Source organism: Oncorhynchus tshawytscha, linkage group LG11, assembly GCF_018296145.1.
Source record: "Oncorhynchus tshawytscha isolate Ot180627B linkage group LG11, Otsh_v2.0, whole genome shotgun sequence".
NCBI lineage: Eukaryota > Metazoa > Chordata > Actinopteri > Salmoniformes > Salmonidae > Oncorhynchus > Oncorhynchus tshawytscha.
The window spans coordinates 51040270-51053126 of NC_056439.1; the positions used below are offsets into that span (position 1 = coordinate 51040270).

Sequence of the window (12857 nt, forward strand, 5' to 3'; positions counted from 1 at the left end):
GGGTGATGAATGGTGTGGGTGATGGATGGTGTGGGTGATGGATGATGGATGGTGTGGGTGATGGATGGTGTGGGTGATGAATGGTGTGGGTGATGGATGGTGTGGGTGATGGATGATGGATGGTGTGGGTGATGGATGGTGTGGGTGATGAATGGTGTGGGTGATGGATGGTGTGGGGTGGATGAATGGTGTGGGTGTGATGGTTGGGTGATGGGTGATGGATGATGGGTGATGGTGTGGGTGATGGATGGTGTGGGTGATGGATGATGGATGGTGTGGGTGATGGATAATGGATGGTGTGGGTGATGGATGGTGTGGGCGATGGATGATGGATGGTGTGGGTGATGGATGGTGTGGGTGATGGATGATGGATGGTGTGGGTGACGGCAGGTATGGGTGATGGATGGTGTGGGTGATGGATGGTGTGAGTGATGGATGGTGTGGATGATGGATGGTGTGAGTGACGGCAGGTATGGGTGATGGATGGTGTGGGTGATGGATGGTGTGAGTGATGGATGGTGTGAGTGACGGCAGGTATGGGTGATGGATGGTGTGAGTGATGGCAGGTGTGAGTGATGGATGGTGTGGGTGATGGATGGTGTGGGTGATGGATGGTGTGGGTGATGATTGGCGTGGGTGATGGATGGCGTGGGTGATGGATGGTGTGGGTGATGGATGGTGCGAGTGACGGCAGGTGTGGGTGATGGATGGTGTGAGTGATGGCAGGTGTGAGTGACGGATGGTGTGGGTGACGGATGGTGTGGGTGATGGATGATGTGAGTGATGGCAGGTGTGAGTGACGGATGGTGTGGGTGACGGATGGTGTGGGTGATGGATGATGTGGGTGATGATGGGTGATGGTGTGGGTGATGGATGGTGTGAGTGATGGATGGTGTGAGTGACGGCAGGTGTGGGTGATGGATGGTGTGAGTGATGGCAGGTGTGAGTGACGGATGGTGTGGGTGACGGATGGTGTGGGTGACGGATGATGTGGGTGATGGATGGTGTGAGTGATGGATGGTGTGAGTGATGGATGGTGTGAGTGACGGCAGGTATGGGTGATGGATGGTGTGAGTGATGGCAGGTGTGAGTGACGGCAGGTGTGGGTCATGGATGGCGTGATGCAGGGTAATCTGGCGCCCCTTTTTAAAAATGTATTTTACCTTTATTTAACCAGGCAAGTCAGTTAAGAACAAATTCTTATTTTCAATGACGGCCTAGGAACAGTGGGTTAACTGACTTGTTCAGGAGCAGAACGACATATTTTTACTTTGTCAGCTCGGGGATTTGAACTTGCAACCTTTTGGTTACTAGTCCAACGCTCTGACCACTAGGCTACCCTCAAGCACCAGGGGGAGGGAAGAGCGGGAGCAGATGTGACAGTCTTGTGGTTGGTTTGGAAAATAATCCCTAGAATGGGTGGAATATGCTTAGATCTTCTTTTGTGATATTAAACTGGCCACTGAAACGAACCAGCTTCTCTGATCAACTCAACACAGCTTTTACCCTCTCTTCTCTTCCACCCCTCTATCTTCAACTCACACACACACTGCTCCCTCCCTCCCTCCCTCCCTCCCTCCCTCCCTCCCTCCCCCTCCCTCCCTCCCCCCTCCCTCCCCCTCTCTCCTCTACCTCCCTCTCTCTCTACTCTCTCTCTCCCTCTCACCACTTTCTCTCCTCCACCCTCCACCCACACCTCCTACACACTCTGCCACTTCCCATCTCTCTCTCTCTCCACCCCCTTTCTCTCACACTCTTTCTCTCTCTATTTCTCTTTCTCTCTCTCTCTCCCACCCCCCTTTCTCTCACACTCTTCCTCTCTCTATTTCTCTTTCTTTCTCTCCCTCCCATCCCCCCTTCTTCTCCCTCTCTCTATGCATTTCACATTGCAGCTGGACAATCCCCATGTGATATGCAAACGCTAGCCACAGGTATGGATGGGTCACACACCCTTTAACCCTCTCATTGCTGAATGTACTCCACTCAGCTCCACTCCTAACCTGATCATTGCAAATGTCATCACAGCAACCAATCATTGACTTGATAACCAAGGGGTGGGCAGTTTGCTGTCCAATTGGGGCTTTAGTTATTTCAGGTTCCACTGTGAACCTCCAATCAACATATTTTTTTACTCAAGTGATATTCCTATGGGAACTGACGTTAATGTTCCAATTGCCATGGTAACTGTATCAAATCCCATTACACGGAGTGCCCACAGAGATAGCATCTGCCCTCTCCTTGAGTGTCTAATGTAGTATTGTATTTGTAAAGTATGTGTCATAACAGTGTATTTGACAGTATATGTCAGAGATACGTGATTTGAACCCAGCTCTGTATACTATCTACAGCAGGTCTCTTCAATGCAGTTCCTGGAGCTCTCCTATTGGAGGGGGGTTCTCCAGGAACAGAGTTGGAGCTCTCCTATTGGAGGGGGGTTCTCCAGGAACAGGGTTGGAGTGAAAACCTATTGGAGGGTTTGTTCTCCAGGAACAGGGATGGAGTGAAAACCTAGTGGAGGGTTTGTTCTCCAGGAACAGGGTTGGCATGAAAACCTAGGGGAGGGGGGGTTCTCCAGGAACAGGGTTGGAGTGAAAACCTATTGGATGGTTTGTTCTCCAGGAACAGGGTTGGCATGAAAACCTAGGGGAGGGGGTTCTCCAGGAACAGGGTTGGAGTGAAAACCTATTGGATGGTTTGTTCCCCAGGAACAGGGTTGGCATGAAAACCTAGGGAGGGGGGTTCTCCAGGAACAGGGTTGGAGTGAAAACCTATTGGATGGTTTGTTCCCCAGGAACAGGGTTGGCATGAAAACCTAGGGGAGGGGGTTCTCCAGGAACAGGGTTGGAGTGAAAACCTATTGGATGGTTTGTTCTCCAGGAACAGGGTTGGCATGAAAACCTAGGGGAGGGGGGTTCTCCAGGAACAGGGTTGGAGTGAAAACCTATTGGATGGTTTGTTCCCCAGGAACAGGGTTGGCATGAAAACCTAGGGGAGGGGGTTCTCCAGGAACAGGGTTGGAGTGAAAACCTAGAGGAGGGGGTTCTCCATGAACAGGGTTGGAGTGAAAACCTAGAGGAGGGGGTTCTCCATGAACAGGGTTGGAGTGAAAACCTAGAGGAGGGGGTTCTCCATGAACAGGGTTGGAGTGAAAACCTAGAGGAGGGGGTTCTCCATGAACAGGGTTGGAGTGAAAACCTAGAGGGGGGTTCTCCATGAACAGGGTTGGAGTGAAAACGTATTGGAGGAGGGTTCTCCAGGAACAGGGTTGGAGTGAAAACCTATTGGATGGTTTGTTCCCCAGGAACAGGGTTGGCATGAAAACCTAGGGGGGGGGTTCTCCAGGAACAGGGTTGGAGTGAAAACCTAGAGGAGGGGGTTCTCCAGGAACAGGGTTGGAGTGAAAACCTAGAGGAGGGGGTTCTCCATGAACAGGGTTGGAGTGAAAACCTAGAGGAGGGGGTTCTCCATGAACAGGGTTGGAGTGAAAACGTATTGGAGGAGGGTTCTCCAGGAACAGGGTTGGAGTGAAAACCTATTGGATGGTTTGTTCCCCAGGAACAGGGTTGGCATGAAAACCTAGGGGAGGGGGGTTCTCCAGGAACAGGGTTGGAGTGAAAACCTAGAGGAGGGGGTTCTCCAGGAACAGGGTTGGAGTGAAAACCTAGAGGAGTGGGGTTCTCCATGAACAGGGTTGGAGTGAAAACCTATTGGATGGTTTGTTCTCCAGGAACAGGGTTGGCATGAAAACCTAGGGAGGGGGTTCTCCAGGAACAGGGTTGGAGTGAAAACCTATTGGATGGTTTGTTCTCCAGGAACAGGGTTGGCATGAAAACCTAGGGGAGGGGGTTCTCCAGGAACAGGGTTGGAGTGAAAACCTATTGGATGGTTTGTTCCCCAGGAACAGGGTTGGCATGAAAACCTAGGGGAGGGGGTTCTCCAGGAACAGGGTTGGAGTGAAAACCTATTGGATGGTTTGTTCCCCAGGAACAGGGTTGGCATGAAAACCTAGGGGAGGGGGTTCTCCAGGAACAGGGTTGGAGTGAAAACCTATTGGATGGTTTGTTCTCCAGGAACAGGGTTGGCATGAAAACCTAGGGGAGGGGGTTCTCCAGGAACAGGGTTGGAGTGAAAACCTATTGGATGGTTTGTTCCCCAGGAACAGGGTTGGCATGAAAACCTAGGGGAGGGGGTTCTCCAGGAACAGGGTTGGAGTGAAAACCTAGAGGAGGGGGTTCTCCATGAACAGGGTTGGAGTGAAAACCTAGAGGAGGGGGTTCTCCATGAACAGGGTTGGAGTGAAAACCTAGAGGAGGGGGTTCTCCATGAACAGGGTTGGAGTGAAAACCTAGAGGAGGGGGTTCTCCATGAACAGGGTTGGAGTGAAAACCTAGAGGGGGGGTTCTCCATGAACAGGGTTGGAGTGAAAACGTATTGGAGGAGGGTTCTCCAGGAACAGGGTTGGAGTGAAAACCTATTGGATGGTTTGTTCCCCAGGAACAGGGTTGGCATGAAAACCTAGGGGAGGGGGTTCTCCAGGAACAGGGTTGGAGTGAAAACCTAGAGGAGGGGGTTCTCCAGGAACAGGGTTGGAGTGAAAACCTAGAGGAGGGGGTTCTCCATGAACAGGGTTGGAGTGAAAACCTAGAGGAGGGGGTTCTCCATGAACAGGGTTGGAGTGAAAACGTATTGGAGGAGGGTTCTCCAGGAACAGGGTTGGAGTGAAAACCTATTGGATGGTTTGTTCCCCAGGAACAGGGTTGGCATGAAAACCTAGGGGAGGGGGTTCTCCAGGAACAGGGTTGGAGTGAAAACCTAGAGGAGGGGGTTCTCCAGGAACAGGGTTGGAGTGAAAACCTAGAGGAGTGGGGTTCTCCATGAACAGGGTTGGAGTGAAAACCTATTGGATGGTTTGTTCCCCAGGAACAGGGTTGGCATGAAAACCTAGGGGAGGGGGGTTCTCCAGGAACAGGGTTGGAGTGAAAACCTATTGGATGGTTTGTTCTCCAGGAACAGGGTTGGCATGAAAACCTAGGGGAGGGGGTTCTCCAGGAACAGGGTTGGAGTGAAAACCTATTGGATGGTTTGTTCCCCAGGAACAGGGTTGGCATGAAAACCTAGGGGAGGGGGTTCTCCAGGAACAGGGTTGGAGTGAAAACCTAGAGGAGGGGGTTCTCCATGAACAGGGTTGGAGTGAAAACCTAGAGGAGGGGGTTCTCCATGAACAGGGTTGGAGTGAAAACCTAGAGGAGGGGGTTCTCCATGAACAGGGTTGGAGTGAAAACCTAGAGGAGGGGGTTCTCCATGAACAGGGTTGGAGTGAAAACCTAGAGGGGGGTTCTCCATGAACAGGGTTGGAGTGAAAACGTATTGGAGGAGGGTTCTCCAGGAACAGGGTTGGAGTGAAAACCTATTGGATGGTTTGTTCCCCAGGAACAGGGTTGGCATGAAAACCTAGGGGAGGGGGTTCTCCAGGAACAGGGTTGGAGTGAAAACCTAGAGGAGGGGGTTCTCCAGGAACAGGGTTGGAGTGAAAACCTAGAGGAGGGGGTTCTCCATGAACAGGGTTGGAGTGAAAACCTAGAGGAGGGGGTTCTCCATGAACAGGGTTGGAGTGAAAACGTATTGGAGGAGGGTTCTCCAGGAACAGGGTTGGAGTGAAAACCTATTGGATGGTTTGTTCCCCAGGAACAGGGTTGGCATGAAAACCTAGGGGAGGGGGTTCTCCAGGAACAGGGTTGGAGTGAAAACCTAGAGGAGGGGGGTTCTCCAGGAACAGGGTTGGAGTGAAAACCTAGAGGAGTGGGGTTCTCCATGAACAGGGTTGGAGTGAAAACCTAGAGGAGGGAGGTTCTCCAGGAACAGGGTTGGAGTGAAAACCTAGGGGAGGGTTTGTTCTCCAGGAACAGGGTTGGAGTGAAAACGTAGAGGAGGGTTTGTTCTCCAGGAATAGGGTTGGAGTGAAAACGTAGAGGAGGGGGGTTCTCCAGGAACAGGGTTGGAGTGAAAATCTAGGGGAGGAGGGTTCTCCAGGAACAGGGTTGGAGTGAAAACCTAGGGGAGGAGGGTTCTCCAGGAACAGGGCTGGAGTGAAAAAAGGGTTTGCTTTCCAGGAACAGGGTTGGAGTGAAAACGTAGAGGAGGGGGGTTCTCCATGAACAGGGTTGGAGTGAAAACGTAGAGGAGGGGGTTCTCCATGAACAGGGTTGGAGTGAAAACCTAGGGGAGGGTTTGTTCTCCAGGAACAGGGTTGGAGTGAAAACCTATTGGAGGGGGGTTCCCCAGGAACAGGGTTGGAGTGAACACCTAGGGGAGGGTTTGTTCTCCAGGAACAGGGTTGGAGTGAAAACCTATTGGAGGGGGGGGTTCTCCAGGAACAGGGTTGGAGTGAAAACCTATTGGAGGGTTTGTTCTCCAGGAACAGGGTTGGAGTGAAAACCTATTGGAGGGTTTGTTCTCCAGGAACAGGGTTGGAGTGAAAACCTAGGGGAGGGTTTGTTCTCCAGGTACAGGGTTGGAGTGAAAACCTATTGGAGGGTTTGCTCTCCAGGAACAGGGTTGGAAACTCTGCTATAGAGTATCAGTCAGGATAGAAGTCATATATTCTGGTAACACTCAAGTATTAAATGTGTGTCTTCATGTTGGTCATTGATGATACGTCATACTTCTGTTGCCTGGTCCCAGATCTCATTTTGCTGTTTGGCCAACTGTTGTTGTGCCAGATTTGGGACCAAAAGACTATCACTACAAAACACAATCAAGGACTTGTTGGCCAGTTAACTTGTTTGAATATTCTGAAACGTTTTTTGTTTTTTTTTAGAAAGATAACCTTGAAATGGTCATGCACTAATTGACTTCAACAAACATTATATTCTACTGTGTGTGATCAGCCTTCTTAATGAACCAGAAAATAAAGTTAGCTGGCTAGCTCATTGATCCTACTTTGTAGTATACCTCTCGGGCTACATCACAGTCACCAGTAACATAGACTCACTTACCTCAGACAAGACCACCACCTAGCTAGCCTCTTGTCCTCTGTTACATGTTTTCACTCTGATCACACTGACCATACCTTATGATGGAAGAACCTGTGTGTGTGTGTGTGTGTGTGTGTGTGTGTGTGTGTGTGTGTGTGTGTGTGTGCGTGTGCGTGCTTGCCGTGTGTGTGCGTGTGTGTGTGCGTACATTCTACAGTTGCCTGGTTCACCTTTGACCCCGCGTCGGCCCACCCTGACATCATCCTCTCCAACGACAACCTGACGGTGACGTGCAACAGCTACGACGACAGGGTGGTCATGGGTAATTCAGGCTTCTCCCGCGGTGTGCACTACTGGGAGATCACGGTGGATCGCTATGACAACCACCCGGACCCTGCGTTCGGGGTTGCCCGCGGCGACGTGCTGAAGGACGTGATGCTGGGTAAAGACGACAAGGCCTGGGCCATGTATGTGGACAACAACCGCTCCTGGTTCATGCACAATAACTCACACACCAACAGGTAGGTCACCTGGTACACACACACACAACTCACACACTAACAGGTATGTCACCTGGTACACACACACACAACTCACACACTAACAGGTATGTCACCTGGTACACACACACACTAACAGGTATTTCACCTGGTACACACACACACACAACTCACACACTAACAGGTATGTCATCTGGTACACACACACAATTCACCTACCAACAGGTATGTCACCTGGTACACACACACACACACACACACTAACAGGTATGTCACCTGGTATACACACACACTAACAGGTATGTCACCTGGTACACACACACACACTAACACATATGTCACCTGGTACATACACACACTAACAGGTATGTCACCTGGTACACACACACACTAACAGGTATGTCACCTGGTACACACACACAACTCACACACCAACAGGTATGTCACCTGGTACACACACACAACTCACACACCAACAGGTATGTCACCTGGTACACACACACAACTCACACACCAACAGGTATGTCACCTGGTACACACACACAACAACTCACACACCAACAGGTATGTCACCTGGTACACACACACACAACTCACACACCAACAGGTATGTCACCTGGTACACACACAACTCACACACCAACAGGTATGTCACCTGGTACACACACACACAACTCACACACCAACAGGTATGTCACCTGGTACACACACACACAACTCACACACCAACAGGTATGTCACCTGGTACACACACAACAACTCACACACCAACAGGTATGTCACCTGGTACACACACACACAACTCACACACCAACAGGTATGTCACCTGGTACACACACAACAACTCACACACCAACAGGTATGTCACCTGGTACACACACACAACAACTCACACACCAACAGGTATGTCACCTGGTACACACACACACAACTCACACACCAACAGGTATGTCACCTGGTACACACACAACAACTCACACACCAACAGGTATGTCACCTGGTACACACACACACTAACAGGTAATAGAAATGGAGGGATAACTTAGCCACTGGCTCTCTGTGTCTCTCAATGGGGTGCTACGATATATTTTACATGTAAATCAGTGAATCAGTGTCTTGCTTCGACATACTTTAGCGTGTGAAATATAAAATAAGATAGTCGATGCCCAAACGGGAAATGTGTTGACGGATCTGTACAACATACAGAGTGTATTTTATGTTTAGGTTTATGTGTGCACCAGAGGAGGCTGTTGAGGGGAGGACGGCTCATAATGATGGGCGGGAACGGAGCGAACGGAATGGTATCAAACACCTGGAAACCATGGAAACCATGGAAACCACGTGTTTGATGGAATTGATACCGTTCCAATGACTGGAACGAATTGCAAAAAAAATCGCTGAAGTTGGAGACTTATATCTCCCTCACTAACTTTAAGCATCAGCTGTCAGAGCAGCTTACAGATCACTGCAGTTGTTCATAGTCCATCTGTATATAGCCCATCCAATCTACCTACCTCATCCCCATATTTGTTTTTATTTACTTTTCCTGCTCTTTTGCACACCAGTATTTCTACTTCTACTTGCACACCATCATCTGCTCATCTATCACTCCGGTATTAATTTACTAAACTGTAATTACTTCGCCACTATTGGCCTACTTATTGCCTTATACCTCCTTACTTCATTTGCACACACTGTATACAAACTGTTTCTATTGTGTTATTGACTGTATGTTTGTTTTATTCCATGTGTAACTCTGTGTTGTTGTTTATTGTCGCACTGCTTTGCTTTATCTTGGTCAGGTCGCAGTTGTAAATGAGAACTTGTTCTCAACTGGCCTAACCGGTTAAATAAAAGTGAAATAAAATGTTTTTTAAAAAATCATAAAATTCCACAGATTCCGCTCCAGTTATTACCACGAACCCGTCCTCCCCAATTAAGGTGCCACCAACCCCCTGTGGTTCGTGTGTATTGTTGCTCAGTGCATAGTGTGTGTGTTGGACCTTACCCCTGTGTTTGTGTGTCTCTTCAGGACGGACGGGGGCGTCAGTGAAGAGGCTACAGTAGGAGTGTTGTTAGACTTCACCAGAGGGGTGCTCATCTTCCTCATCAACGACGAACAGCAGGGTCCTGTGGCCTTCGAAGGCATCGAGGGGATCTACTACCCTGCTGTCAGCCTCAACCGCAACGTACAGGTAACCTAGAAACAACGTAGAAACGTTACAGTCCCCAACGTAGAAACAATGTTATAGCCCCAACGTAGAAACATTACCCACCAGGTATCCCAAAAGTAGAAACAGTGTACTAATGTTGAGGTAATGTCACCACAACATAGAAATACTGTTAATACCAACCTGGTAGCCCCAATGTGGAAACAACGTTTTACCAACCAGAGTAGCCCCAATGTGGAAACAACGTTTTACCAACCAGAGTAGCCCCAACGTGGAAACAACGTTTTACCAGCCAGGTAGCCCCAACGTAGAAACAACGTTTTACCAGCCAGGTAGCCCCAACGTAGAAACAACGTTTTATCAACCAGGTAGCCCGTAGAAACAACGTTTTATCAACCAGGAAACAATGGTTTACCAGCCAGGTAGCCCCAATGTAGAAACAATGTTTTCCCAACCAGAGTAGCCCCAACGTAGAAACAATGTTTTACCAACCAGGTAGCCCCAACGTAGAAACAAAGTTTTCCCAACCAGAGTAGCCCCAACGTAGAAACAATGTTTTACCAGCCAGGTAGCCCCAACGTAGAAACAATGTTTTACCAGCCAGGTAGCCCCAATGTAGAAACAATGAAACAATGTTTTTTTAGAAACAACCAGCCAGTAGTAGAAACAATGTTTTACCAGCCAGGTAGCCCCAACGTAGAAACAATGAAACAATTTTTTAGAAACAATGTTTTACCAGCCAGGTAGCCCCAACGTAGAAACAATGTTTTACCAGCCAGGTAGCCCCCGTAGAAACAATGTTTTACCAGCCAGGTAGCCCCAACGTAGAAACAATGTTTTACCAGCCAGGTAGCCCAATGTTTTACCAGCCAGGTAGAAACAATGTTTTACCAGCCAGGTAGCCCAAGGGTAGAAACAATGTTTTACCAACCAGGTAGCCCCAACGTAGAAACAAAGTTTTACCAACCAGAGTAGCCCCAACGTAGAAACAATGTTTTACCAACCAGGTAGCCCCAACGTAGAAACAACGTTTTATCAACCAGAGTAGCCCCAACTTGGAAACAATGGTTTACCAGCCAGGTAGCCCCAATGTAGAAACAATGTTTTCCCAACCAGAGTAGCCCCAACGTAGAAACAATGTTTTACCAGCCAGGTAGCCCCAACGTAGAAACAATGTTTTACCAGCCAGGTAGCCCCAATGTGGAAACAACGTTTTACCAACCAGAGTAGCCCCAATGTGCAAACAACGTTTTACCAACCAGAGTAGCCCCAACGTGGAAACAACGTTTTACCAGCCAGGTAGCCCCAACGTGGAAACAATGTTTTACCAACCAGAGTAGCCCCAACGTAGAAACAATGTTTTACCAACCAGGTAGCCCCAACGTAGAAACAACGTTTTATCAACCAGAGTAGCCCCAACTTGGAAACAATGGTTTACCAGCCAGGTAGCCCCAATGTAGAAACAATGTTTTCCCAACCAGGTAGCCCCAACGTAGAAACAATGTTTTACCAGCCAGAAACAATGTAGCCCCAACGTAGAAACAATGTTTTACCAGCCAGGTAGCCCCAATGTAGAAACAATGTTTTACCAGCCAGGTAGCCCCAACGTAGAAACAATGTTTTACCAGCCAGGTAGCCCCAATGTAGAAACAATGTTTTACCAGCCAGGTAGCCCCAACGTAGTAGAAACAATGTTTTACCAGCCAGGTAGCCCCAACGTAGAAACAATGTTTTACCAGCCAGGTAGCCCCAACGTAGAAACAATGTTTTACCAGCCAGGTAGCCCCAACGTAGAAACAATGTTTTACCAACCAGGTAGCCCCAACGTAGAAACACCAACCAGGTAGCCCCAAAAAACAATGTTTTCCCAACCAGAGTAGCCCCAACGTAGAAACAATGTTTTACCAGCCAGGTAGCCCCAACGTAGAAACAATGTTTTACCAGCCAGGTAGCCCCAAATGTACCAACCAGAAACAATGTTTTACCAGCCAGGTAGCCCCAACGTAGAAACAATGTTTTACCAGCCAGGTAGCCCCAACGTAGAAACAATGTTTTACCAGCCAGGTAGCCCCAACGTAGAAACAATGTTTTACCAGCCAGGTAGCCCCAACGTAGAAACAATGTTTTACCAGCCAGGTAGCCCCAACGTAGAAACAATGTTTTACCAGCCAGGTAGCCCCAACGTAGAAACCCAAGGGTAGAAACAATGTTTTACCAGCCAGGTAGCCCCAACGTAGAAACAATGTTTTACCAACCAGGTAGCCCCAACGTAGAAACAAAGTTTTCCCAACCAGAGTAGCCCCAACGTAGAAACAATGTTTTACCAGCCAGGTAGCCCCAAACCATTACTCCAACCTGCGTAGCATCTCCGGAGCAGAGAAAAGTCTGAAGAAGCTACACAATAGAGTCTATGAATAGGTATGAAATTATCCCTGCCTGTAGACAGACAGCGTCCTTATCTATATTTATCTGTATTGGTGACAGCAATGATGTGTTTGATAGCTGTCACGTTGATAGCTGTCTAGTTTCTCATTCAGCTCAACAGCTCCACCTGGTGGTCAATACTTTAAATTACATGTTTTCTTCAGCTCGTTCTATCTACTTGGGGAAATATACTATTTTTTTGCTGCAAGGATATGATGATGATGATGATGAGGAGGAGGAAGAGGAGGATAGTGATGATGATGATGATGAGGAGGAGGATGGTGATGATGATGAGGAAGAGGAGGAGGAGGAGGAGGATGATGATGATGAAGAGGAGGAGGATGATGATGATGATGGCGATGTTTGTCCTGTGTTCTGTAGGTGACCCTGCACACCGGCCTGCCCATTCCTGACTTCTACACTCCAGGGGAAGCAGACCTGTCTGGCTCAGTGTGTTAAGGAGTTGACTCAGCACTGCAGTGAAGCAAGACAATGGCACCCTATTCTCTATATAGTGCACTACTTTAGACCAGAGCCTTATAGAACCCTATTCCCTATATAGTGCACTACATTAGACCAGAGCCCTATAGAACCCTATTCCCTATATAGTGCACTACATTAGACCAGAGCCCTATAGAACCCTATTCCCTATATAGTGTTTTAACCAGAGCCCTATAGAACCCTATTCCCTATATAGTGCACTACATTAGACCAGAGCCTTATAGAACCCTATTCCCTATATAGTGCACTACATAAGGAATACGGAGCCATTTGGTACTCAGAAAGGC

At 48.6% G+C, this 12857-nt stretch overlaps 1 protein-coding gene across 4 annotated transcripts in view; it reads left to right on the forward strand.

Annotated features, from left to right (window-relative positions):
* trim9 (tripartite motif containing 9) overlaps positions 1-12633 on the forward strand; it is a 105864-nt gene extending 93231 nt beyond the window's left edge. For 2 of the 4 annotated variants that reach the window (XM_042330275.1, XM_042330277.1), the window contains 4 exons: positions 1893-1931; positions 7192-7495; positions 9507-9669; positions 12451-12633. In XM_042330275.1, the coding sequence (XP_042186209.1) occupies positions 1893-1931; positions 7192-7495; positions 9507-9669; positions 12451-12528 (584 nt within the window). In that variant the 3' untranslated portion in view covers positions 12529-12633. The remainder of the gene's footprint in view (positions 1-1892; positions 1932-7191; positions 7496-9506; positions 9670-12450) is intronic. The other 2 variants (XM_042330276.1, XM_042330278.1) reach the window with 1 other exon arrangement.
* The last annotated feature ends 224 nt before the right edge of the window (positions 12634-12857 follow it).